Below are 26361 nucleotides of genomic sequence, written 5' to 3' on the forward strand. Positions count from 1 at the left end.
AAACCAGGAAAGCGCCCCACAGAACGTGATTCAACCCTCAAAATCTCGGGGCCGCGCCCCTGTTTTCCCTCCTCATGGCCCAGCCCTTGAGTGACAGCACGACGATCTCATATGCCATGATGAACGCCGTCAACCCACAGGTGACGGTGAGCACAAACATGGCCATCAGACCTGTCGTCTCCATGTAGTGGATGATGTCTCGGGCACTGGCCATGAAGATGAATCCACCACTGATCAAGCAGAAGGATGCAACCAGTTCGGTGGGGGGACGGGTAGGATAGAGCGACTTAGGTGGGGAGAGGAACATAATGATGTATGTGAACATTCGAGCAACACCGAAGCCGACCAGCAGCGTGCCCCATTGTGAGTGTACTTTGGTCGAAACCATCGAGTCCTGGTGGTGCGAGGACATCATGACTCCGAGGAGGATGATGACCAATGCAGGCATAGGGTTGAGAGATGTGGTGTATTGCTTGGGCGTCTCGCGCAATTCCAGAGCCTCGCTAGGATCCCCCTCCGTTCGGGCAGGCATGTTGTCGACAACAGTATTCAGGCATCGTCGCACGATGCGGGATTCGACGAGCATGCCACACTGGGGAAATTGTTTAGCCGGCCATCCCAGGGGAAATCAACAGGGTCAGGACCACAGGTAACTCACCATTCCACCGCCAAAGAACATGATAGTGATCGAGACATGCTCCAAATCTTGCGCAGTCCACTGGCCGCCCCAAGCAGCCAGGTGCTCCAGGAAGACGTTGGTTGCGCCATACAGCCAAATGACAAAGGATTCTGTGAATTCAGCCGAGGGGATTTTGGCCTTCCATTGGGCGACTTCGCTGCGGGTCGGCTTCAGATTCCAAGCCCAGCCCAGATCGGCAAAGCAACCCATCCATCGCCCCAGCGTGAGCAATCCGTACCAGAAGAAAATTCCTCCTTTGATAAAGTGGGCAAGGCCCGTGAAGACGTTGTTGGCTCTCTATCCAGACTTAGTCAGTCGCTGCATGCTCTCAGACGGCCAACTGCGCCCTTTCCCCCGAAGGGCGCAGTTAGGGAAACACTCACAAAGAGGCCACAGTAGGTGACGAATCCAGTCACCAAAGTGATGAAACCGAGGACCAGAATCAGTCTGTCAACCACATTGTACACAATCTCGACGACTCGTAAGATTTGAGCCGAGACAAGGTTCGGAAGTCGCGCAGACAGGTATTTGTCGATGAAGCTGATGCGCAACCAGCGGGACTGCTTGGTAGGCTGCTGCGGCAGCTGCACGTCTTCGTCGTCTTCCGACTCCGGCACGGCTTCAGGCTTCTCAAAATCGTCAAAGGTATCCCTCCGGCCCACAATCGTTGGAGAACCATCCCGGCTGTGTAGAGTCGACGAAGTGTCAGTACCTTGGCCACTGTCACCGGACCAGCGGTAAGGACTATAGGGCGGCCGCCTGTTGTGCTGGGCCATGTTTTCGACAGACACCGGGAGGAACGCAGCCCTCTCACCGACTGGAGTTGGGGTTTGCTTGCCTCTCCGAGAGTAGGCGAACAACAGGCTCGCAATGACCTGAGCAGTCATGATCCATGTTGCGACCCAGCCAATTCTGTGGTGCGCATTGTGCACGTACAGATCTGGAGTGTTGATGTTGTACACGATCCCGAACAACAGTCCCAACCCGTTTACCAGCAGGAAGAGGAACTGAACTGGAAGGGCGAGTTTCGACCGAGCAATGCTGAAAATGGACGCTACTGCGGTTAGGATCTATACCGTCTAGCACCTTGCCGTCGCCGACTCACCGACTGGAAGAATAAAAAACCATGCTAACACCATCAGGACCACATGCGCCAATATCATGTTCTGGTGCTGGCCCAGGCCGGCATAGCTGGGCATGTCATACGGATTGACATCTCCTGCATCGTTCTGAGGAGCTTCCGGCTTCTTCATGTCCATGTCATGGTGCTCCTCATCGTGGCCATGAGCCAGTGTAAGTGAGGTGAGTTGAAGCAGCGCCGCTGCAATGGTCCATCTCGACAGACCCATTCGGCTCACTCTGTCGGGTTGTCGTCTTCAACACTCCTTCTGTTACACCGACACCCACCTGGCTCAGAGCTTGGTTCGTTCACAAAGTGAGGGTGGGGTGAGAGGTCAATGGAGAGTGGTAGGACGGAATGCGACGGAGGCGGAAGAGGATGTCCCAGCGAGGCAGCGGGCAGTGAGGGCGGTTGTCTTGAAGGGGGGAGCGAGGAGGGATCAAGTGTACACACAAGGGGCAGGAGAGGGTTCACGAAACGACAGGAGCTTCGGTATAGAGAGAGGTCGAAACACAGACTTCCACTTGCAGTGGTCACGGGAGATTATTAAAGAGACGAGGGCATTTCTTGGGAACGTTGGAGCGAGTCATCGGAAAAAGGGCTTCCGCCGTGCGCACAGGCAGCGCGTGAGGACGGGGACGAATAGGTCAGCAGAGCAAAAGCTTCTGCAGCATGGAGGATGGCATCAATTGCTGGCATCAGTTGGACGCATCTTGGGGGAGTGGTGGCCGGATTTCTCGGATGCGCGAAAGAGTGGTGCTGGTGATGGGTATTGTAGCTCGCAGCCCACCTTTGCTCTTGGCCCTTTCTTATCGCCGGCCGGAGGAAAATCGAACGAGGCGTCAAGAGTTGACAAGGCCCGCAGGTGCAGTAGCTCCAAAGGCCCTGGGCGGTAGTGGGCGCCCTTGACCTGAGCGGCGTGCCGATTGGCGGCAGCCCGGAACGGCCACAGCAGCTATTAAGAGCCCATAAGAGCCCAAAAGGGCCCAAAAGAGCCCAACCAGGGCTAATAAGGGCCAAGCCAGGCCTCGTTGTTTATTTTTCTCAGGCAGAACAGTAGCTGCCTAGCTGCCCAGCACCCAGGCAGGGAGGCCCGTCAGATCGCAAGCATCCTCATCATCTCGCCCGTGAAACCACTTCGCTTACGCTCGAGCCCAGCCTCCTGCGAAGAAGTGCGCCTATGCGGGATGCCACTGAGATCTACTTGCACAGTAAATAGAGAGCTCCTGGTCCAAGCTCACAATAGGGCTGTTTGTTGCACGCGCTCTCTCTCCCTCGCTCTCCGCAACGCCATACTCAACACAGCACCGAACATTGTCTAAGGAGCTCAAATTGCCTCAGTTCTGGATTGGCAACCCCCACCAGGAAGCATATTTCCCGTTTAGCCTCCGCCGCTTGCGACTACGGATACCTGCTGACAAAAGAGCGACTGGATCGGAGTCGTTTCCAGAGCCGCCATGAGGGCGGAATTTGAGAGAATCTTTTCCTGTCGTACTCGCAAGCTCGGTCCTTGTACCCAGTACGCAAGTACAAGGGACGAGGTACAGGATCAATCTATTGCCGCGTGAGATTCTGTCATGACGCTTTTGTTGATCTCATCAGTGTCTATATTTGATCAGAGACTCCATTCTCTTCAACGTCTTTTGCGAGCATCGTGGTCGTCGTCCGTGCTCCTTCAAATGATGTCATTTATCTGGTAGCCTTCTAGAGTTTTTAGGTGAACGAAGGCGTCTTCCGAGCCATTCCGTGACCCCAGTTTGCGTACTTGCTAAAGGATCTGGTGATGGTGACACTGGTCTCGTCGTCAGGCACTGGTCTCTTTCGATTCGTGGGGTTTGAATTATGTTGGGTGTGGAAGCGGAGGATGCCGACTGCGAACCTGGCAAGTGGTCAGAGAGTGTGGTGTGAGAGGTGGTCTATGACTGGTCTACCGAGTACTGAGATCGCGATCGTGAGATTTGGATACTCGTCTCAAACGGCAAACAGATTGCAATGGGTGACAGGCGGAGGAGCGGTGACTCAGCGGACGAACGGTCTTCTCAGACGAGGAAGCTGACAGGTGCGAAAAGCAGTGGCTGGAGAAGCAGCATTGTCGTGGGTCGGTCCAGAAAATAATACGAGGGGCGAGGGGCGAGGGGCGAGGGATTGGCTCGCTGCTTCCCAAACCGACCTTGTGCCGCTGCTTTGGTCATGGTCATTTCAGGCAAGCCAGCCTTGCCCTTGACATTTTGCTCTACTACCTCGTACTTGGTACCACCATTGTCCTTTCCGCCTTATGATGTTCAATGCTTTTTCCGCTCTCATCTCATCACCCAGGACCCTACCCACACCCCCCAGCTGACCACGGATTTTCCAATACCTTCCCCCCCATCGATTGGAAATGTCGCATCGGGATTCTCTCCCCTCCTCTCGCTTATGCCTCTCATTCCTGTTCCTGTCACCTTCTGCTGACTTCCATGAGAGGGCCCCCATTCTTTCGTGCCTTTCCTCCCGCACTCCTCCCCTCTCCATCTTCCCTCTCTCAACCAATCACTGCCATCACGCCACTTCCTAACTGGATACTTTACCTTAACCAGTCATCGGTCTCATCGAGAGATGGCCGCTCTAACCTGATAGAGAAAATATAACTCTCCCTTCCAGGGATTTATCTGCTCTATGGAGTCGTTTGGTTTGATGATCCAGCAACCTGAAACGCCCAAAGCCAGGCAATGATCTACCCAACCTGCTTAGAGACACTGGGATATTGTCAACAACCTCTGCTTTCAATCAAATCTATCCGCCTGTGGGACCGAGCTCGACACTCCGATCAGACCTCGCCGAGTCGGTCACCAATGAGTCTACCTACCTGGATGAGCATTCACCAGTCGCCGAAGAAATGCCCTAGGAAAAGTTTGATCTGCTATCTTCCCCATTATCGAATCAAGGCCTTGATCCACTTGTTCACTACTGCAATGCGCTTCAAAGAAAGCTTCGATGTTCGGTTGAGCGAAGACTCCACCACTTCAAGTAATGGAAATGGCGACGTTGTTTTCGGCCGACTCGTCTGCCCGAGGCCCCGAGCCTTGTTTGGATTTGCAATGCCGTCCAACCCGATAGTTCGTCTTGCTCGCCCTTGCTCATCCTCACTATCCCTTGGCCATGGCTGGCAACCAGTTGTCGTCCATCCAATGCATTTAGGGCACATTTTCTGAGCGTTAATCAATGTGTGAAACGCCCTTTCTTCACACCCCGGCCCATTTCCCCCTCCCTCCAAACCACTGCTGGTGCTGCGTGCTCGGACATTATCGCACCGCTGACTCGTGCATTGGCCTGGCCATACCTGCAAGTGGTCACAAGGACGCCATCTTGTCGATCCCGCATTGGCTCCCGCTTGTGCGCTACCACTGACCGCCTTGCACAATTGTTTTATGCACATCATGGATCACTGATCTTCTCTAGTCATTCGCATCAAAACATGCTGTGGAAGTTGACTGTAGTCGCAAAGGCAACCGTTCGCAGCTTAACAACATGCCATGATTCATGCTGGATATTGATGAGGGGAGTCTGTGCCTTATCGTGGAGAAGCATATCCTCACAACGATCGAGATATGGTCTCTTCAGCGCAACGAGTGGCGCTATCCATCCATGCAGCAATTCTATCGAATCATAGGGAGCCTCCCCGGCCATATCACGAGTCTCGTATAGACGCATCTCTGACACCGAAGGGGCGTACTCGCCTCATATGCTGGCCAGGAGCAAACACGAACACTCCCCTCACATGGGGATCGTTCCAATGACTGTCCAAGCTGTACGAGCGATGTACGAAGCTCCCCTTCCACCAGCGGGGCGCTGCTGCGGTGTGTCCACAGCAAGGTTCGATGCACATTCTGCCCCCAAAGGAGGCTAAGGAGAAATAGGGGCCGTGGAAATAGCGATCACCCCCTGACGGACTCTGTCGACGCGGATTAACTCCCTAACTGATTGGCAGGGACAGGTCAAGGATCGTCGTACAGCAAATTCAATGAAGAGAGGCAGCTGGTGCAGAACTGTGATGGATATTCTACACAAGCTCTATTCAAGTGGTCAACACAACACTCGCCTGTTTTATTGCTATGTTATCTTCATGGTTTCATATCCAAGCCGACTGACGCCAACCCAGTCCGTGAGCCCGAAACCAAGCACACCACACACCACAAACACGCAGAAACCCGCAGACGCAGACGCAGACGCACACGCTATGCTGCTGGGCGGCGCCTCAGTCACATCTTCTCGAGGCTGCGCAAGCTGTAGAAAAGGAGGTAGGCCTCCTGCCTCAAGACGTCCTCGGTGGTGGTCGCGCTGACGATCTCGTCGTCGAAGCGGAACCACTTGTTGTCCTGCCGACAAAAGGCAAAGTAGTGGCCATTCTGGGCGTGCTCGCCTTGGTGCACCACCACGCAGTCGAGGTCGTACATGAACTCGCTCTCTTTCCTTGCACCGGCTCTAGTAGAAGTAGAGGTAGAGGCAGAGGCGGACGTATTCTTGCTGCTCTCCTTCTCCTTGTCCTTTTTGTCAGCCTCGCCGCTGGTGTCCTTCTTTTCTTTCTTCACAGCCGCGGCGGCTGCGGCTCTGCCATCTTTGGCAGGCGGCCGCGTCGTGTACGGCGCCATGTCAAGGTGCAAGCCAAAGTCGATCTTGCCTTCGTATTTCTCGGGCGCGAACACGCCGCTCGCAATCTGCTTCATGCCGAACCTCTTGACGTGTACGCACAGGATGGCGGGTAGCTTGCGGATTCGCGTCTGCTTCGAGGCCGACCGCCGCGTGTTGCATTTGTTGCATCTGTATTGCTCTGGCGACAGGGGCTCCGGGGCGGTGAATGCACGCAGGCAGTCTTGGATGGTCGGGATGGTGATTTTGAGGTCCGCGGCCTTGTCCTTTTGGGACGACGGCTTGTTGGTGTTGGCGTTGATGTTGGTGCTATTGTTGCTGTCCCCTTTCTTAGCGTCCTTCTCGTCCTTACCCTTTTGCTTGTCGTCTTTGCTCCCCTCGTTGCTCGCACCACCGGCCTCTTTATCTTTCGAGGCGGATTCTTTCGCACTCCCGCCCTCTTTCGCAGCTCCGGCCTCCTTCGCCCCCTTCTTCCTCTTCTTCAACTGTTTCTGGAAATCTAGTGAAATGCTCGAGAACTCGTCCTCTCTGCTCGACACCGTGTGGCACGTATCACAAGTGATCTGGCTGTTGTAGCGCCCGTAGAAAACCTTGTGGAAGAAACATACACATTGTTTGTCCAGCGTTGAAATCCCGTTGGCCTGGTTGGCTGCCTGGGATTTGTTTTCGGAAGAGGGGACGTACTGGGCAACTCCCTCATGCAGTCGGTCAATGATGCAGATGAACCACTCTTGGGCATCTTGCTGGCCTTTGCCAGACATTTGCTGTGTGTAGAATCAGCATTAATATTCTCCGAAGAGCAGGGGGAAAACAGGATGTAATAGAAAATAGGAAGGACAGCAGCGTACTGGAATATTCTTCCATGATGCAAACAAAAGATTGACGGCGTGAGCAGGAAGAGGCTGATCCACCATAGTAACATCAGAGAAAAGCTCCGTCATGCCACAGGCAACGCAACTCTTCTGCTCCTTGATCTGGGAGCCTTCTGCAGACCCGTCATCATCGTCGTCGTCGTCGGAATCGTTCTTGTCCTTCTTGTCGGGCTCCTTGGAGATCGGACAGGTGTGCGTCGGATGGCCCATTCCCAAGAAATAGCTGGCCAGCAGCGAATTGTGCACCATCATCTGCAGCACAGCGTTCATATAGCACGTCTCCCCCAAGTTGAACAGGCCGCGAACACCGGTCCTGCCGCACGGTCGTTGCGAGGTGTTTGCTGTCAGATACGAGTCGTCTTCCCCATCGTTGGATTCTGCGAGTTTGCGTTTCACCCCGTTGACCCTGCTGCTGATGGCGCTGCTTTTGGCGCTGCTGACTAACAAGGCTGGATCGTACACCAGGTCGTTACAGTGACCACAGTAGACGGACTTGTGGGAGACGGCGAACCCATGCTGGGACTTGGAGAAGTGCTTGTCCAGCATCGCAAAGCTGCCTGAGAAAGAGCATGAGACGCATGAGTATGTTGCGAAGTCCGGGTCAAGGTGGTTGTTGCTGCTGTCACGAAAGGCGCTGATTTTGCCGGCGACGTCGCTGTCGAGGTGCTCACAACCCGCTGTGGGCATACGTTGAGCTAGAGCCATGATTCTTGAGTAGACGCTTCGATGGTTAAGATGGATAAGTGGCAGCGCGTGGACGAGGAGAGTATATATAAAAGTGGATTGTCAAGGACTGGTCGAGTTCAGGAGAAATCAGAAATGGCGATGGTCGAACTGACAAACAATCCACAACAAGGTCGCCCTTTGTCCCTGAATACTCCTCAATGGCGGTCAGCAGTGATTATAACATTTTCTCATTCATGAATACAAGGACAATAGAGACCGGTGCTATTGTGGTTTGAGGTGGTGGCAGAAAATCAAGCAACATTTTGCGTGTTGAAAGTGATTATTTCTGCGCTGTTGGAGCTAATGCTCCACACTATAAATACGGTGGGCTGATTCATCGTGTCGTAGCCTTGCATATCAAGGTCTAGACCCTTCGAGACCTTTTTGACTCCTCATGGTGTCGCCTGCCACTGCATCTACTCCTCAAGGACGTTGCTGGAGATGACGTACATCTCAGCTGATCGGATTCCTTCGTTTTCGCTGTCAGTTCGGGTTGTTCAATTTGCACGTCACGTCGCCCAAGAATACAAAGGACTGTGTCAAGTGTCGTTGTTCAACTAGCTCTGAGCCTCCTGTCGGCCTCCAGTCTGTCATCAGGGGCCATATCCTCTCCACTACCTTTGTGCACTGGTCGATCACCTTCTTCAAGGGTAAGAAAAAGACTGCCTCGGGGAAGTCTTCGAAGGCGACGTCGACCTCATCAGCATTCCACATCACCTCCTCAACCTTCGCAACCAGTTCAAGGAGCTCATAAGCCCACGAGTAAAGCTGCCCGGGGGCTTGTGGCGACAAGGGAGCGCCGTAGCCATTAGTGTATCGAACCGCCGACATGAAGTTGACTAGCTTCGCACACGCTCGGACAATAGACTGTGCCCGATTATATGCGGCAGTGGCCTTTTCTGGTATCACTCATACAATGCGAAGTTCCGCACAGCTTCCTCTTTCTGAGCCTCCCCCAAGTTTCCAGAGTCCGTCCTGCCCGTCTCCAACGTCTCGAGAAGGCCCGTGACCCGAGTATCGATCTTGTGGCCCAAAGTCCCACCCGACACCGCGACACAAAGTATGTTGAGAATGAAACCCTTGAATTTGTATTGTACGTGTTCTTATAGACAAACTCGTACTCTAATAGACTCACTGTCGAGAATGAATTAGCAAGTGGGCGATTACTTACGATGGGACAACGACATGCTCACTCTTTGGGTTGAGACCTCCCATCTTCCCAATGTACAATAATTAGAAGACAGGCCGAGTGGTAGGAGTGTAAAAATGAGAGGAGGGAGATTAAACTGTGGATGCCGTGTGGTGGATGCGACTTTGGAGCCCGACGTCTTCCAGGGCCGTGTAAACAGGTGATTTTTGATGTGGCGCTGTCAAGGGTCTGTCCTTGGAGATAAAGGCCACGATGTCGTGAAGCAGCTGTCTCCTATTTGCTTCCCCTCGCTCTACCCCGTGGTAGACCACTTCCTCTCGAACCACGGTTTCCAGCACTGCCTCCCCTTCCTCTCCCAGCCGTAGCACCTCCACGACCGGTAGATAGATTGCTCTGCTTCATAGTCGACGAAGTGCCAGGTGTCACCGATGGGGCCATGCTTTTACGACGTGGAGTTGCCTTCAAACTTGCGAAACTGGCATCTGCCGTAGTCATGAAAGTTGCATCTCCATTACCATCTCCGACTCCACCACTACCAGTGGGGGGACTGTTTTGAATTGTTGTTGACTGATCGTCCGGGTTACCCAGACCGCCCTGTTGTCGCTTTTGCCAGCGCTTGATCGACTCGGTGATTGGAGCCTAGGGTTGACATATCACCGTCAATATCAATCACAACAACAGCCACATAGCGATAACATCGAAGGGAAGTGTCAAATATTCACCCACCTCGGGGAAATCAACAACAAAGGCATTCATATTCAACCCATACAGAAAGCTCGCAAAACTCTCTCCGAACCGACTGAGACTTTCATGCATGAGTTGCAAGTGCATCAAATTCGCCTCTAGGTCAGCCATTGAGTCGCTCAATTCTGCAAACTGTGGCTCCAGGGAGTCGAGCGGCATTCCAGGCCCCGTGAAGATCCCATTGTTTTGATGGACAGAAGCACGGAATGAGGAACGTGACGAAGGGCGGAGGGGAGTAGTTGGCCTGGAAGCGGGAGAGCGCGATCTCGTTCCGACAGGCATCTGGGATGTTGTGCGAGGCTGTGACATCTTTTACACTGCGCCAAAGTCTTCTATTTGGGAGTTTGATATCGTGTTCGGACCCAACATGTACAGACAACGGGACTGGGCGAAGGTTGGACTTCGGAAGACGTGTCTATGTCCACCAATCACAATGCAACCTTGTGCGCACTTTCGGAAAAATAAATATCTGATTGTTCCGGGCGAGGCTGAGATGGCTGACAAGGCTGGAAAAAAACACAGCGACGTGAAAAAAAGTTCGCTCATGGGACAGACGTAGATGCCCTTTAAAAATCAAAATGACTGGATGAAGGTATACCAGGAAACTATTACATTGTGGCCGAGCGATGAGAAACAGCCGCCACCACAGAACACGACCATCTAGAGATCAGCGAAGCCCTGAGACCGATCGAACCCTGGCTGACCCTACAACTCCAGGCTCAGAGCCTTTTGTGCTCGGAAGTACTTGAATTTGGACTTTCGAGAGTATCAATCCTGTCCTTGATCCCTGTTCTGTCAAGGTTGCCCGCTCGCTGCTTGCCCAAAGGTCCGTTTGTATGTAACACAAGATGCTTCCCTTAACTCAGATCCCGTCGAAATCACCGCCAGGAGCATCATCCTCGTCCATTTCTCCGTCGACAATCTCCTTCGCAAGCTCACGTTCGCGCTCACGAGCTTCTTGAGCATTCTTAAGCTCTAATCGGTGTTGGTTCATGGGGAAACGCATGGCCTGTTGTCATGTTAGTACCAGGACCAACTGAAAATGTTCGAGTTAGCATACCTTGACGCTTTCATCGTGCAAAGCTAAACAAGCTTGGATACGCTCATGAAAAGCATCGCCTGGCTCTCTGGTGGCGTACACGTCTCCCACTTCCTTACTCTTCATGTACCCACGCTCATGGTCCAGGCTGGCTTCAATGACCCCATCGCGAATTGCCTTCGCCACAATGTACTCTGCCGACTCCTCACTGTCCAGGCCCAGTCGCAAACACATATCACGCAAGGAGATTCTTGCATATGAAAGAGACATCATGCGAATGCCGGTTCTGATCACATTCTGTCTAAGTCTCAAAATAAGCGTGTACGTGTCATCTTTTCTAAAGGTGGCGTTGTACCGCTGGACCAAGGTCTGAAATCCGATCACATCTCCCGAGCTGACGGCTTGAACAAGCTGAAGATATGGCTGCAATGATTTCTCTAAGCTCGGCTGGCGGAAGATTGCACGATCCGGGATGTCCCCCATCAACAGTTCAACCACAATGAGCATTTTGGTTGATGCTTGATAGAATCCGCTGGCCTTGTAGGACGTTGGTGATTTGCGTGCCGCTCCAGTTAGGTGCTCGTGAGCTTCAGTGTACGAAAGTTGGATTGCTCGAATACGTCCAAGATAGTAGAAATATCTGGCAATCTGGTTGTTGGCGGCGTTGGCAGGGAATTTCGTGTGGGATATCAACAGGTCTGCCTGGGTGACGTGAGATGTGGAAAGATAATTCCGCAGAAGCAGAGTCGTGACCGCGGCCTGAATATCCTGATCTTTTCTCAATGTTGCAGTGCGTAAAGCATCGAGAAGCGGCTTCCGGATTGAGATCACTGTAGCAGCAGGCGAGGGCGGCAAGGGCGCCATTTCTTCGAAAAATAGCGCATAGTAAAAATACACCCGAGCTGACAGCGAATCCAACGTCCGGCGATTCAACGTCCGAAGATGTTCAACCAGGGCGCTTGAAAATTGGGCGCCTGCGTTGATTGATTTCTTATCGTAGAGATGAACTTGCACCAAAATCGACAGGTAGACGTCTATTTCGGGGAGAACCTCTTTGTGTGAGCTTTTTTGGTGTGCAGACTCCCTCTTGCTGTGCCATTCCTCAACGTGTTGGATTGGAAAAGATGGATCATCTTTGACGGCGCTAAGCAGGGACATTGCAGTCGCGGTAGGGGTTGCGTACGTGTCGGTAACCACAGAGGCTAAAACATAAGCGGACAGATGTTTTCGAATGGAAGGTATGGATCGGAGGACTCTCAAGCTGAATCGAGGATCGAACTGGCTGACAGCACGTTCCAGTAACGGAAGGTTGGCTTTGATTTCTGGATCGATGTAAGTATCGCTTCTCCATCAGCCGAACTAATGTACAACTCACCCTCGATTGCCTTTTCTTGAGGATCAACTTCCTCATCGCCTTCCTTTTCGCCGTCGTCATCTATTGCCCCATTTGTGAGATCTGCGTCGGTAGCTTTCTGAGGTGCGCTCGGGGTGATTGAACCCTTCGCGGGTGGCACGACAACGGTCATCTCGTCATCACCATCCTTTTCCTTTGACTGCTTTGGCGTTTTTTTTGAATTCTTTGAGCCATCTTTCATTTCGATGTCGTCCGAGCCGTTGATGCCATTCCGGGTAGGATCGGTGCCGTTAAGATCGTGTTTGTTGCCGCCCATATCTTCGGCAAGAGCTTGATGTGTTGTTCGGGAAGAGAGAACAGGCTGTTGGAGAGCGCAGGTTTAAGCTGGGATAGACGTATGGCTTATTCTTCGTTTGACGGGTCCCTCTGTATAAAAATGAGGATTTATATCAACACAAGGTCGGCCACTGAGTTGGCATATCCTGCCCGGAGTTCCTAGGTCTTTGTCCGCCACCAATCACAGGTCTGTAGATACAATCGACTTCCTGGGGATATGACTGCAATGCAGAATCAAGAATGGAGTTTGTTCTTGAGGTCAGCAGCGAGGGGCGCTCGAAACTGTTCGTGGTGAGGTAAGAGCAGGGTTGAAGCAGTAGAGGTTGGGATGGAGATGGGAAGTGGCTAGTGGTGATTTCTTCCTTTGGCTCGCCCTGCGCAGCCGCAGCTCGCCAGGCACAACAGACAAACGCGTTCGGCTTCTCTCCACACGCCACAAAACTAATCACTAATACATCATCGTTGAACCCATGAAACAGTTACAGGACAACCTGTAATGTGAATCCTGGACGTCTTGGGCTCTCCAAAAGCTGTTATCATCATGGCGGCTACCAATTGCTTGTAGCGGCATATCCAGCGACGGAGCAGGTGGGAGGATCAAGACTCGGACACGTGCTTCCAGATCTCGTTTCAACATGGCTTTCCTTGCGAACCATTTAGAGCAGATTTCGCTGTCTGCAAAGTCTATATCGGAGCTGGAGTATGTGTTTAGTCTGGAACTTTTCAGTGTCCGCTGACCACATCGCAGATTACCCCCACCCAAGATCTTTACAAATGCTCTGCTCAACAACCAGGAGATTACTACCTTAATTCGCGACACCGAACCTCATGAGCGTGCCCTCTTCTCAATTGACCCTAATGCTCTCAGCAGAAATCGTCAGCAGAACGGCTTCCCGCCTATGGACACCAAAAACGGTCATCAGGGTCGCAAGAGTGGCTTTCCTTCCGCCCATCCCATTAAACAATCGGCAGTCTCAAGGCTGCTGGGCAAAGAGATGCTCCAGGAAATAAGACAGTCCAGTAGTGCACGATCTCGTGAAGGAGTCAACGTTGAAGTCCTGCTTCGCGGGGCAGAAAAGCTTTGTGAGGTATATACCGTCGCAGGAGCAACAGACAGGATTCGAGTCCTCCGCAGCCGTCACCGAGAAGTCGCTGGCTCCATAGCTATGCTCGAGGAGAAAGTTTCCAAGCAACAGTCGCTTTTGGACCGGAGGAATCTGGCATTGAACTCTGAAGAAAGGGAAGATGAGCAGGAGCAAGACCAAGACCCTATGGACCACAATGATGCTGTCGGCTTTCTGGAAGAGGATTTCCAGGTTGAAGAGGAGGAAATTCGCGAGTTAGAAGCTAGGAAAAAGGCCTTGGAGGAGCGTGTCTCCGACATGGAAAGAGATCTCGGCGGCCTTCTCAAGTGAGGGTGCTCGTGTCGAGGGCCGACACCACTTCAAGCGGCCCGAGAATCCGTGAACCCTGCGCTTCACCGGACAGTTGACAGCAGCGATGGATGCTAGGTCGCTTGTGTTGCTTCATACGACCGGCAAAGTTCTTGTAAAAGCTATGTGTGCCATTGGCATTTCTATCCCGTCGTGATAGTATGTCAACCTGGACGCATTGCCCAAGACTCCCGCGAATCTTCCCAAAGCTTGGCTTGTCGATACAAGGGCACTTCGCCAACTGTCAGCGGTCAGCACGCATCGGCATGTTAAAATACAATGTTACCACCTGCTGGCGAGGGTTATATAACGCAACTGACTCCAATGTCTCGTCCGTACAGCCATGTTCAGGGAAGGCTGCCAAACAGTTCTCGACAATTCCGAGTTCACCAGCACTACCGGAGAGAGTTGGCAGTGCGTTGCATAGCGCGTCGCTCACGAGCAAGAGGGACTTGCACTTTCGCTTGTGAGAAATCCTCTTGCTCGCTTACGTGCAATGCATCCTCCTTTTCATATTATCGAATCTCTGACTCCACCTTTTTGCACTCAAGTCTAGATCCATAGTTACTAAGTAGCATGTGGCTACCAGAAGCTACTGAAGCCACGCCTCTCTGGTGGGGCGCCTTGCATTTCATTGACATCGATCTTCAGTCCTTCGTATGATCTGTTCAAAGGGCTCGAAGCAGATGGGACTCTGCTTTCTAGAGTAATACTGTTCAGGAGATGAATGTGCATAGACTGTTAAAATTGGGAAAACATGTCCACGAAGGAAGAATGCTTGGATACCATCTGAAAGAATCTGGATGCATAATTCAGGGGGTGCCTTGTACGTAGGAGGTGGATGGAAAATAGGGCAAGGTTACGTCTGGAGCATATCTAGTACGGAGAAGCCTGTTGATACTCGGTAACAAGTAAGCAGGTGCTGCGGGTAAACAGTTCAAGACAGTTCAACACTAAATTCCCCATCCGTGGGCATCTGCGGGCGCTGGTCCACTGGTGCTCTGGTGCAGGCAAACATAAAGGGGTGCAGGCCGCCGCCCGCTTATGGAGGCCAACGGCAGCCAGCACGTCGTGCATAGCCGTCCCAGCCTTCAGAGAGCAGCAGTCAAACTCGGACACTTGCCCAACATCTGCACTAGGCCGCGGCTTGTCCCCAGCCCGTTAGCAAACACCAGTAGCATGCGCCGATCTCTTCCCCGTAAGGCCTTAAGCTCGCCCACAGCCCAGGGCCGCCGATGTGTAATTGGGCGCGTCCGCGCTGCTAGACACTACTCGGTACTGGGTCGCCCGGTCCGCCATGGCCTATGGGCAGCATCCACAGCAATGAGTGTCAAACAGCAAAAAAAGGGAACCCCATGTTCCGATTGAAACACCAGCCCCGAAAAAGCCCAGCACTCGACGCAATCCAGCAATAACTCACTGTCACTCGCTTCTGCTCTGCTAAGTTCGTCCTCACCGTCGCCGCTTGACACCTTGACTGTGACCGATCTCCTTCGTTCCTCAGAGTCAAATCCGACCTTTAGCTGCCTGCGACAGCACAACTCTCTCTGCCATTCTTGGGTAGCAGATGAATTGACCATTTCAGCCTCGAAATCTGCCCCGATCCCTCAACTGTGGAGCGGAACCAGCAGATCGTCACTCTGTCCCTCTTTGCGACCGCCGCCGCTTCCAGTCGCAAGAAAGGGCTCGCAGACGCCTCAATTGAACTCACCGCAGTGACTCTTTCAAGCCACCAATTGCCACGAGTATTGAGTTGATCCTTGACAAGCTGACTTTGAACTCGGTTTCGCATCAGCCCAAGCAGCTCCATGGATTACTGATTGCTCGATTGCAGCTGCCCTTACTCTGCCTACAGCGCCCATTATCTCACTGCTCTCTTCCCTACATCCTCACTTCAACATGGCGCAACTACGGAGCATGGGTTCAGGAACAGACGTCCTGTCCATGTCTGCGAAATCTACAAGAGCCACGCTCCCTCACGCAACAGCTCCTCCTTCATATGTCTCGGGTCCCGAAGCGGAGAAGTTGGTGTACGCAGAGATCGAACGTCTAGTCAAGATTTCACACGGTGCGATCTACTTGCTCAATGGCTTTCTGGATCAGATACTCTACGACATCTTGTCCAAATCGCAGTCGACCGCATTGGCTGCGATCCGAGCTGCAGTCCCGTTGGTATTGAAACAAAGATTGGGACGTGCAGCAATAAAAGCTGCTGACGAGGAATTGCAAGACTATTTGGAAGAAGACGAGCTGGAGAATATTCAAACCCACCCTGCTGTCCTTGATCCCAGAGCAGAATTCGATGTTGAGCTTGCCTGGAAACTCACCAGGTTGCGTTGTATGGTTTATGCTAAACTGGGAGACATGGAGGAGGAAGACGAGGAGGACTTCCTGGAGGGCGATGATGTGAGGGACCATTTGAACCAAGTGAAAGAGGCCTCCAGATCCTCTGCAAGAATCTCGCCACCCTCTGCAATCTTCCTAACAACTGTCCTTGAGTTTCTCGCCGAGCAAGCCCTATGTATCGCTGCTCAACATGCAAAGAAACGAACCATGTACCTCAAAGATCCAGCTCGAGAGGTGATTCCGATCCAGCATCACCCAGACCCAGATGGCATGCTCCTGGAAGAGATAGATATGTCGGGAATCGGCAAGGAAGGGCCCCTGATCCGACTCTGGCGGTCATGGAAGGGCAGTGTGCGGAGTGGTGGCAGCATGTCCTCCCGTCCTACAACACCCAATATCATGTCGCCTATAAGCCCAGAGTCTCCCATGCAGGAATGGAAGTTCCCCTCCGCTCCAGTGATCCCTCCGATCCAGGAAGAAGGAAGCAGATCCGTTACGCCCGCAAATGTACCTCTGCCAATGACCGAACGTGATGTTGATGAGATAGAGGTACCAGGGCTTGCGGCTACTTTCGAGGACCAGGAGACCAAGGAGCAACACCCTGTTCCTGGAGACCGAAGGCCCACGAGTATGCTAATCATGCCTGGCCAGTTCCCAAGTTCGGCGCCTACAGATGACGTTTCAGGAAGGCCATCCGCGAGCAGACGGAGATCAAGATCGGTGCCTACCTCGCCAAAGGCTTCTTCCGATTCACGGCAGGGGACACAACCAGGACCTTCTGCCCCTCTTACCATTCATGGATCTAAGGGGCAAACAGGCGCCACGAAGAAATTAGAAAATGATGACGTTCGACAGCATGCGGAGCAAGATAGACCTGGTTTGCGTTCAACAGCGATTGGCGCCACTGTCGCCACCATCGCTGGTGCACTCAACGTAGAAGCAGCCAAAGCTCTCCGAAGAGAACGACCGACTTATGATTTGACTTCAGCAGTCTCCCCTGAATCTGCTGGAGAACAAAGCTTGTTAAATAGCACAACCGATGAGCTCGATCGGGTGAATATCCCAATGCAAGCGCCAACAACTGACCTTGATGAGGCGCAGGCAGAATTGGGCGATCCGGAAGATCTAGCTTTAAGCTTCAGCGATGAAGGAAGAGTTGACGCCGGAAATGATCACACGAATCCCAGGGACTCTGGATTCAGTGTTACTGGCCCCGCGAACGAAGTTCATGAGCGTGACCAGGAAGCTGCCTCAGATGGAGACCCGTCGACATCCAATCACCATGATTACGAAGAGGCTCAGGCGGAAAGTGTAACTGCCGCCCGCGCCAGTTCGAGGTATTCGAATTTGGGATATGCGACGATCTTCCAGACGCCGGATGCGAGTATAGGCGACAGTGATCCGAATTCTACCCGCTCATTTGTGCCAGGATTGGCCCGCTCTAACGACCCTGTTGCGAACTCACCTACCACACAACCCAGCACGACATCTGCATGGCCAGCGGTAATTCCGAACAGGAAATCCTCATTAGACCAGCAGAGGTCCGAACATTTGCAAACCGAGATGCGATTGCCTCAACAGTTGCCATCATCCTACCATTCATCCGAACACGAAGAGGCGGCCGAACAACCACAAGAGTTACCCCCACGATACGCGACCTCGGCCTCGGCCACTCAGAACGGCCGTGCAAGAAGCGGAAGCGCGAAGGATGGAAGACCGTCCACTTCAGGTTCTGCGACAGTTAGACGGCAACACATTCGGCTGCGGTCAGACAATGAGGAAGTAAGGCCGCGGGAAGACTTGGACAGGACAAAGAAGAGTCTTGATCTTTTGATTGACAGCGACGAAACGCTCCATTACACTCTGACGCCTGCGTCTGCCACTGTGGTATACAAGTATTTCTCGTTTAGTTTGCAAGGCGCTGACATGCTTTATAGGGAGCAAAAATGAAAGTCAAAAGCCAGACTCAGGAATTGGCAGACTTCTTCAGAACCACTGCGCCACCTGGAGAAGAAGTCCGCCCAAAGTCGTCTCGTTCTGCGAAAGACGGTCTCCGAGCGAACCCTCCTACTCCGACTACTATCAGGCCGTCTCAGCCCCAGACGCCTGGCCAACAATCTGCCGGCTCACCCTCCAAGCCGAAGAATCGTCTGGGGAAACCGCGAGATGCTAGGATGGTACGAAACAATACACGAGATCTCGCTGATTATGCACGTTCTACCGGCCCAGAACATGAGACGCAGCTTCCCAAATTGCTTAGCCCACGCCCTGCTACTGCTCAAACCACCCGGACGGATTTGTCTCTTCGAGAAAAGGTCTTCGGTGTGGACAATGAGAGCCGCCCTAACACAACATCTGGAAAGCCTGTGAGCCGGTTGAAGTACCAGGCTAGAGATGCCAGGGGACCGCGAACGGCCGAAAGCTCGGATCTGATTGATTTTATCAGAGAAGGCCCTCCGCGAGCTGCCGGAGAACATCGTATAGATCGGAATGTGGCCCCATTTCGAACAACCATGGATTCTGACGATCTGAACGCGCTAGCCCCTCCACCTGAGCTTGACGCCAAGGGACGCAACTCTGATGGCAGCGCCCAAGAAAGCGCAGTGACGGTCAAGTCGATGCCTTCATCCATGAATTCGCGCACTGGTTTACTTGACTCGACGAATCGTACGGGCGGCAAGTTCACGAATGGCTTCGGACCCTCTACCACTGCTATATCGAAACAGCCCGTGATTCCCGAAACAGACGGCATGCCAAAGAGGACTCGAACGAAAGTCAGAGATCCATACGCGATTGATTATTCCGATGAAGAAGATGAAATGGAAGAGATGTACGATCCGCCGAAACGAAGAACTGGCGAGGAATCACTTGTTGATTTCCTAAGAAATACCGCTCCTCCACCTGGTATGACGACGCAGCCAATCCTTGCTGCGATACCCAACCCTACTCAGCCGGATCCTGCGAGCATGGTGAGACAATCAACGAGTAGCTCCAAGTTGAAAGATTTTCTACCTGGTGGCTCAGCTTCATCGGTCAAAAATAACCCACATGCAAGCGGGAACGGCGCAACGACCGCCACAAGGCCAACCAACGGTGCACGCGCAGAATCTCCTCACCTCACACAGGTTGGTTCAAAGATGGACAAATACAGGCCTACAACAACCACACATGCCGCGCATGTAGAGAAAAACAGACAGAAAATGCGCGTTCAACCGAGAGACGCTACTACAAACTTGAATGGCGGCGGTACTGCAGATCTAGCTGCATACCTGAAGAGTTCGGGACCACCGCCAGGCATGGATGAGAAGCCGCCACAGAAGTTTGTAGGTGTGGGTCAGAAGGACCAGGCAGGATTTCTGAAATTTTTCCAGAGGAGAGGAAGTGTGAGAAAGTGATCGAGAAAGCGAGGATGATTGTGACGAAAATTCGGAGGGATCTGATTGAGCACTGAGTGCCGGGGATGTGATTAAAGATAACGCCGTTCGATGCAGAGCTGGAAACCATGTAGAAGAAAGGACAAGGGAATGTTACAATGGGCCGAAGATGTTTTTCTCTGCTGGAGCTGGATAGCCAAACGGCCAGGTCAATCTGTTCTGCTATGTAGATTAACGCCCAGGGCGCTGAGAGATTGTTAATACTACAGTACAGGGTATACAAATGTCCCATCCCACAACAGATACGAGGTAGTCCGTGGTTTGTCGCGTGCCTCTGCGCAAATCCAGGGGCTCGGAAAAGGGGGCTGCCTCTCACCGCCCACGTGACCCAAGTTTTGTACACAGTTTCTGCCACTCCTGAACAATTGAATTTCAAGTCGCCAGTTCTATCAGTTCGAGCAAACTTCCCACACGCTTCCTCCTACTGTCCCTTCCATACCCGGTTTTCTCTGCACTTGAGCCGCAGCGCGGCTCTCGTTTATTTTCCTTTTCTCTACCTCATTGTGCTCTTCGTCGACGGCCTGGGTGGTTGTCCGTTAACGCAATGAAGCGCCTCGCGGTCCTCTTCCTCTCTCTCCTCCTATATCCTTTCATCTCCTCTGCCTTGAAATTTGAACTCTTTGCCCAACCGGGACATAGCGCCAAAAACGAACGTTGTATACGGAACTTTGTGACAAAGGACACGTTAGTTGTGGTCACGGCGATTGTGAGCGGGAGTCGGGGCGACGGGCAGATGGTCAATATGCACATCAAGGACGCCGTAGGAAACGACTACGGCAGGCCCAAGGATGTTGCAGGAGAGAAGAGGATGGCATTCACGAGTTTGGCAGATACCGCGTTTGACGTGTGTTTCGAGAACACTTTGACTGGACGATGTAAGTGCCCAAAATCGCCTGTCAAATGCCGCTGCAGGACTACCTTATCATGCTAACAACTGGTTGAAGCAGCTGTTCCTAACCCTTCTCGCCACGTCGAACTCGATATTGATATCGGGGCTGACGCCCGGGATTGGTCTGCTATCCAAGCCAACGAAAAGCTGAAACCGGTGGAAGCGGATCTGCGAAGAATAGAGGAGACGGTCAATGAGATTGTCCAAGAGTTGGAGTATCTCAGGATCAGAGAGCAAAAGTTGCGGGATACCAACGAGAGTACGAATGAAAGGGTCAAATGGTTTGCCTTTGGGACTATGGGAATGTTGGTGGGTTTGGGAGCGTGGCAGGTCGTATATTTGAGGGCTTACTTCAGGTTTGTATTCCTTAATCGTATCTTGTGGTCGCGGTTGTTTGATTTGGTGTCTGCGTTGCCTTCGACCAGTGCTAACGAATGTTGTCATCTAGGTCGAAGCATCTGATCTAAATGGTTCTTCCTGTAATGGGTCCGCAACTTACGCCATGGTTCTGGGGTCTCTCATGGAATGTAAACGGCTGAGAGGAGGTTACCAAAGCTCACGGACGACCGAAAAGGGGCCATGTTTGTATATGGCTTTGTATGAGTTTTTCGAGGAACGGAGCACCGTCCCTGTAATACGAAAAGAAGGATCCTTGGTATGCCTACAGCAATGACAGAGGGCACGCCAGCATCGCTTGCGTCTCTCCGGCAAATTGGATCTGAGCAGAGTTTCTCACGCCGCCTTACCAGGAGGTATACCCAAATCTGAGGAAGTGTTGAGCAATGAAAGGAGCCCTCCCTGCCCTATCCGACCCGAAGATTCTACTCGGCATCCCCGCCGGGCCGGTCGCATACAGCTCTTCTCAATTCTTCAGGTGAGATGAGAAAGCTCTGAGCATAGATTCGCTGAAGCAGTCTGTCGCAGCGCAATTCAGAAAGGTGTTTCGTCCAGTAAATGCAACAAGAGGCCAACCACTTCGGCTTCAGTTCAATGTGTCTCGCTTTTGAGGCAGCTGGCTACTTGGACATATCCTCTTGTCACTTCCTCCGTTCACGCACCGACATCATCTTGGTGAGAATACACATGTTGTCCAATTCATCTTTCATCTCTGTGCCAACCTCCTCACTTCCTTGTTCTCGCAACGTCGCGCCTGCTTTGCTTAACATCAATCAGTAGGACGCAACGCCAACAGTCATCTATCCTCCGATCATTCCCATCAGGTGCTTAACTGAAGAATCGAAGAATACGCCGTTCTCAAGATGGTAGCCAGAGTCCGGAGAGGATGCAGCGGAAGCTGAGACAAAGGGCAACACATCTTCGACCGAAAATGTCCCATACAAGGACGGTGTTGGTGAATCCTCCGACAAAGATTCCGGTATCGAAGACGGGAAACATTCTTCCTCTAGGTGAGCTTTTCAAATGCCCGCCTTTGTCAAAAAGTTGTGAAGACCTGGCGTGACAGCTTCAGCACCTGCTCTTTCGAAGATATCGTCTCAGTCACCGTCAGCGAGAAGAAGGTTAAATACCGTATGCACAAGAAAATCATCATCTCAAATGTCTGTTTTTCGACAAATGCCTTGGTGTCGGCATGAAAGAATCGCAGGTGAGTGCAGTTTCCCTCCCCGACGATGACCTGAAGGCTTTCGCGGTTGTCACTGAATGGATGTACACCGGCCGCTTGAACTCTGAGAAAAGACCGGTCCTTGCCTTGTCAATACATACATCCGCGCAGACAAGTTCTGCATGCCTGGCCTTCAGAATGCGATTGCCGACCATCTCAATAGAATGCACAACTATATACGTCCGAGAAATGCAATGTTGGCGTAGGGCCAGCTGCCAGAGGGATCTCTGCTTCGGAAGCTTTTTGTGGATCAGCTGCATTTTTCACATCACAAATTTCCAGATCCATTCAAAGAGGGCGCAAGCCAGACTGTCGCTACGCTTGCAGCAGCAATGGAGAAAGTTTTTCCAGCAAACCGCTGGCTTAGCGACGGGACTGCTGTGGAAGACTGTGGATCATGGGCGAGAAAACTCTAGCCGACTTCCTACCGACCCAGCTTTGCTCGCTCGTTGCTTCCACCACATCCATGAAGAGGGAAAGAGATGCAAATAGGGACTATGAAATGGGATGCCTGTCTGACCAAGGGCTGGAAATGGAACCCGATAGTCTCGGGGCTGCTGGATCAATATAAACCTTTCGGCCTTCGTCAACATTGCTCTGTGGGAGCTGTTCGGCGACATGAAATAGTCAGGGAATGAACGTGGCTGTCGTGACGATATCGAGCAAGAGCAGGAGATCTAACAGAGGGAAGGAGAAGATGGACATGAGCAGGACGTCCACGTTTGAGACCAACAATCAGATGCTTCCACGCTATCTGAATTTTCAAAGATTCCTGGAGCCGTCTTCGCCTCATCGCCTCCCTATCTTCCGGCATCAGCTTGGCATACAAAGTAAGCTATTCACCCCCATCATCTAGTTCAGAGTTCATCTAGCAAAAATGTTGACAGGAAGAGGAAAGAGATGCGAAGGTAGTGAAAGGATTCACTTCATTTCAGAATGACTCTTTCACTGTCTCTCTTACCTTACCACGTCGCTCGACCCGCGCTGCCTTCTACCACAGACAGAGCACCTCTTTCAAGAGAAACAACATGTCACTCAAGCGACTTTCTGGTGAGGACCACTATGATGCCAGGAGCAAGAAGACAAGGTGGGCACAGATCAAAGAGACATGGTCCCGGCTCCAAAATAAGGCTGTGCTAACAAGGACATGCAGCTTTACTGTCTCCGACGATATCATTACTGTCACTGTTGGCAAGGAGCAGTTGCGACACCTAATCCATGAAAGCGTCCTCTGGAAATGCCCATTCTTCGACAAGTGCCTCCACTCTGGTATGCGAGAACAGGAAGAGAAGGCCGTCATCTTGCCCGAAGATGATCCCGAGGACTTTGCCATCATTGTCAAGTGGCTGTACGCCGAGAAGATCCCCGACGATATCGACTGGCACCGAATCATACCCGCATACAACGCGGCCAGCAAATTCTGCATGCCGGAACTGCAGAACGCGCTCGTCGACGCGCTTCGATCCCAGATGGAGGACTGGTGCCTCACTCCAGAATGGGTCTCCCACATTTGGACGCGCACCGAGGAGGGAAGCCAGCTGCGCGAACTGGTCTTGGACACCTTCTACTATGACATATCGAAGAAGCCGTCTCGCTACAACGAGCACAACATGGAACACCAAGCAGAAGCCGATGGGCCGAAGTACGCTGCGCAGATGGAAAAGTGCATGACAAACGCGGAGTTGGGGCTGGCGCTGCTGTGGCGCTTTGCAGACCCGGCATTTCGTCCAAAAGCAAAACCTTGCACGATGAAGGGCTGTGTCTACCACGTCCATGAGAACGAGAAGAAATGCAGCCGACCCTGATCATCGACCTTATGGCCGCTCACGGGTGGGTGGGAGCCGTCTTTCCACATCGAGGACAGATTGTTGACGACGGTGAGCCGTGGAATATGATGTACGGTGAGAGGGATGAGACAAGTCACACACTCTTGATTTGAGCGGGTGGCAGTGGCCGTGCTTTTTTGGATTTTTACGGCGTTTCATTCAAGCTCGATATGCGGTGATGGTGACTGTTACGAAATAGGGCAGTGCTTGGTGATCGGTCTTCTCTTCCCAACACCACGCTAATAGGAGTTATTTCTCCTTGTACCTCTCTCTCTTTCCCCCCTTCTCTATGTACATACAGATTCGTAGCTACAACCGCGACGAGGCTGCTGCCTTGCTGCTGCCGCTGTTGTTGGTTTTCTCTCTCTCTTCTGCGCTTTTAAAGTCTCTGACCATCTTCAGCGCCGCGCGTGCGTAGGGAAACCTCTCTAGCGCCAACGTCCCAGCCGACGAACCCTCGCCGCTGGCCTGCCTCACGGCCCAGCGGGCTGCGATGCCCTGGATCATGACGCTCGTGCGGAACATGGCAAAGGCGTCGGCCCACGCCATCTCGCCCGTGGGATCCCAGCCTCCTGCCTCCTCGCGGTACCATTCCAGACACTGTTCCTTGGTGGGTAGACCCGGCGGCCCCGCGCCGACGTCGAACGCCGGGTGCGAGTGTGTTTTTATCTCCTTGAAGTTCTGCGTCACCGTCCATGGCATGGTCATGTTGCTCAGGTCTGACAAGGGGTGGCCGACGGTTGCGATCTCCCAGCTAAACAAATGTGTCCACGACGGACGATTTGGTCAGTCTCTATCCGTCTCATTTCATTCCTGCGTATATTTTTGTTTTTTGGGCGGGGGGGGGAGGCCCTGAAAAGTATTATGGAGTAGTCATCGGTTGGGACGTAGCAAAAACACTCACTCGAGGATTCCAATAATCTCCGGCTTCGTCTTGTGGTAGACGAGATTGTCGATCTTGTAGTCGCCGTGCGTGATGGAGCCGCGATCTTGCGGCCAGTGCCTCTCGTCTTCGAAGAAGGCCACCATCTCGTCCATATGCGGTATTCGGCCCACAGCCTCCCCAGACTCGACGTCAATCACCTTTGAATACGACTTGTCGAGACGCTTCAGCGTTCGGATCTGTCGAGTGTAGAACCCGCGCGGTTTGCCGAAGTTGGTGAGCCCGACCGCAACCGGGTCGACGCGGTGAAGTCGCGCGAGTGTCTGGACGGCTTCTTTCCACCTTTTTGCCCTCAAGAATCAGAATGGCACGACGGGGTTGAAAAGTTCGGTTGGAGGCAAATGACCACTTCGCTGTGTGGCGGTCCATCAAACAGAGACGAAGGCAAAGGGGAGAGCGAATGAACGGAAAGTATCCATGGAACTAAACGTACATTAAACTCCTCTCCTCGGGTGATACCCCAGGGATATACGCCTCCTCGAAGATCCGACCGTCCAGGAATTCCATGATGTAGAAAGGCGTCCCGACCACACTGCTGTCCTCGCAGAGGCAGTAAGCCTTGGGCACGGGGATGCCAGTGCCATTCAAGGCGCTGATGACGCGGTACTCGCGCTCGACCTGGTGTGCTGCGGTCGTGAGCAGTTTTCCGGGCGGTTTCTTGCGGAGCACGAAGTGTTGGCCTCCGCTGTCGGTCAATTGGTATGTCGGGTTCGACTGTCCGTATTCGAACTGTATAGTTTTGTTGGACAACGGTGTGAGTTGAGTGTCCTCCGTTCGAGAAACATGAAAAAAAGGGTGGCAGAAGTTGGAATTTTGGGAGGAAAAATGGAAATCCTGTCCCACGTACCTGCCGTATCTGGACGGGGACTTTGATTTCAGGGACATGCAGACTGAGATAGCGTTCCAGAGACTCTTTGTCGATCGGCTGTCTCATTGTGGGAGATTGGTTGACGATGGAAGAACGAGAGTGAGCGGGGGGATAGCGACTGCTTACTCGGTGCGTGTGATCGCTGGCCAGGAGGGGAGAGGAAGATGGGCAACGAGAAAGATCAATTAATCAATTAATCAAGCAAGCATGCATGCATGACTGACCTGAGGAAAGAAAAGAACAAGGTCGACAGACTTGTCAAACCTTCTGAAGATATAAAGTAGGACTCGGTATGGTTCGCAAACCACAGAATGAACATCTAGGATCCTTGGCAGCCATGCCGTCCGTACTTATA

At 52.5% G+C, this 26361-nt stretch overlaps 10 protein-coding genes across 10 annotated transcripts; 4 read left to right on the forward strand and 6 right to left on the reverse strand.

Moving 5' to 3' along the window:
• Positions 1–37: 37 nt before the first annotated feature.
• On the reverse strand, positions 38–2028 carry Z519_09986 (uncharacterized protein; the record flags this gene model as incomplete). Its single annotated transcript, XM_016767705.1, has 4 exons — positions 38–592; positions 659–976; positions 1063–1733; positions 1785–2028. The coding sequence occupies 4 exons, from the start codon at positions 2026–2028 to the stop codon at positions 38–40; spliced, it is 1788 nt and encodes a 595-aa protein (XP_016615803.1).
• A 4009-nt stretch (positions 2029–6037) lies between these two features.
• Positions 6038–8002, reverse strand: Z519_09987 (uncharacterized protein; the record flags this gene model as incomplete). Its single annotated transcript, XM_016767706.1, has 2 exons — positions 6038–7189; positions 7274–8002. 2 exons carry the CDS (start codon positions 8000–8002, stop codon positions 6038–6040), a joined length of 1881 nt encoding a protein of 626 aa, XP_016615804.1.
• Positions 8003–8506: 504 nt separating this feature from the next.
• Z519_09988 (uncharacterized protein) lies at positions 8507–8854 on the reverse strand (the record flags this gene model as incomplete). The annotated part of the gene is made up of 1 exon (XM_016767707.1): positions 8507–8854. One exon carries the CDS (start codon positions 8852–8854, stop codon positions 8507–8509), a length of 348 nt encoding a protein of 115 aa, XP_016615805.1.
• Positions 8855–9446: 592 nt separating this feature from the next.
• On the reverse strand, positions 9447–10199 carry Z519_09989 (uncharacterized protein; the record flags this gene model as incomplete). Its single annotated transcript, XM_016767708.1, has 2 exons — positions 9447–9812; positions 9900–10199. The coding sequence occupies 2 exons, from the start codon at positions 10197–10199 to the stop codon at positions 9447–9449; spliced, it is 666 nt and encodes a 221-aa protein (XP_016615806.1).
• A 580-nt stretch (positions 10200–10779) lies between these two features.
• Positions 10780–12626, reverse strand: Z519_09990 (uncharacterized protein; the record flags this gene model as incomplete). Its single annotated transcript, XM_016767709.1, has 3 exons — positions 10780–10926; positions 10978–12278; positions 12332–12626. 3 exons carry the CDS (start codon positions 12624–12626, stop codon positions 10780–10782), a joined length of 1743 nt encoding a protein of 580 aa, XP_016615807.1.
• A 655-nt stretch (positions 12627–13281) lies between these two features.
• On the forward strand, positions 13282–14061 carry Z519_09991 (uncharacterized protein; the record flags this gene model as incomplete). The annotated part of the gene is made up of 2 exons (XM_016767710.1): positions 13282–13346; positions 13395–14061. The coding sequence occupies 2 exons, from the start codon at positions 13282–13284 to the stop codon at positions 14059–14061; spliced, it is 732 nt and encodes a 243-aa protein (XP_016615808.1).
• A 1917-nt stretch (positions 14062–15978) lies between these two features.
• Z519_09992 (uncharacterized protein) lies at positions 15979–19820 on the forward strand (the record flags this gene model as incomplete). The annotated part of the gene is made up of 2 exons (XM_016767711.1): positions 15979–18312; positions 18363–19820. The coding sequence occupies 2 exons, from the start codon at positions 15979–15981 to the stop codon at positions 19818–19820; spliced, it is 3792 nt and encodes a 1263-aa protein (XP_016615809.1).
• Positions 19821–20403: 583 nt separating this feature from the next.
• Positions 20404–21210, forward strand: Z519_09993 (endoplasmic reticulum vesicle protein 25; the record flags this gene model as incomplete). Its single annotated transcript, XM_016767712.1, has 2 exons — positions 20404–20734; positions 20807–21210. The coding sequence occupies 2 exons, from the start codon at positions 20404–20406 to the stop codon at positions 21208–21210; spliced, it is 735 nt and encodes a 244-aa protein (XP_016615810.1).
• A 2187-nt stretch (positions 21211–23397) lies between these two features.
• Positions 23398–24174, forward strand: Z519_09994 (uncharacterized protein; the record flags this gene model as incomplete). The annotated part of the gene is made up of 1 exon (XM_016767713.1): positions 23398–24174. The coding sequence occupies one exon, from the start codon at positions 23398–23400 to the stop codon at positions 24172–24174; it is 777 nt and encodes a 258-aa protein (XP_016615811.1).
• Positions 24175–24504: 330 nt separating this feature from the next.
• Positions 24505–26072, reverse strand: Z519_09995 (uncharacterized protein; the record flags this gene model as incomplete). Its single annotated transcript, XM_016767714.1, has 4 exons — positions 24505–24949; positions 25100–25420; positions 25572–25867; positions 25986–26072. 4 exons carry the CDS (start codon positions 26070–26072, stop codon positions 24505–24507), a joined length of 1149 nt encoding a protein of 382 aa, XP_016615812.1.
• Between the last annotated feature and the right edge of the window lie 289 nt (positions 26073–26361).

The sequence above is a fragment of the Cladophialophora bantiana genome (genome assembly GCF_000835475.1).
Source record: "Cladophialophora bantiana CBS 173.52 unplaced genomic scaffold supercont1.17, whole genome shotgun sequence".
NCBI lineage: Eukaryota > Fungi > Ascomycota > Eurotiomycetes > Chaetothyriales > Herpotrichiellaceae > Cladophialophora > Cladophialophora bantiana.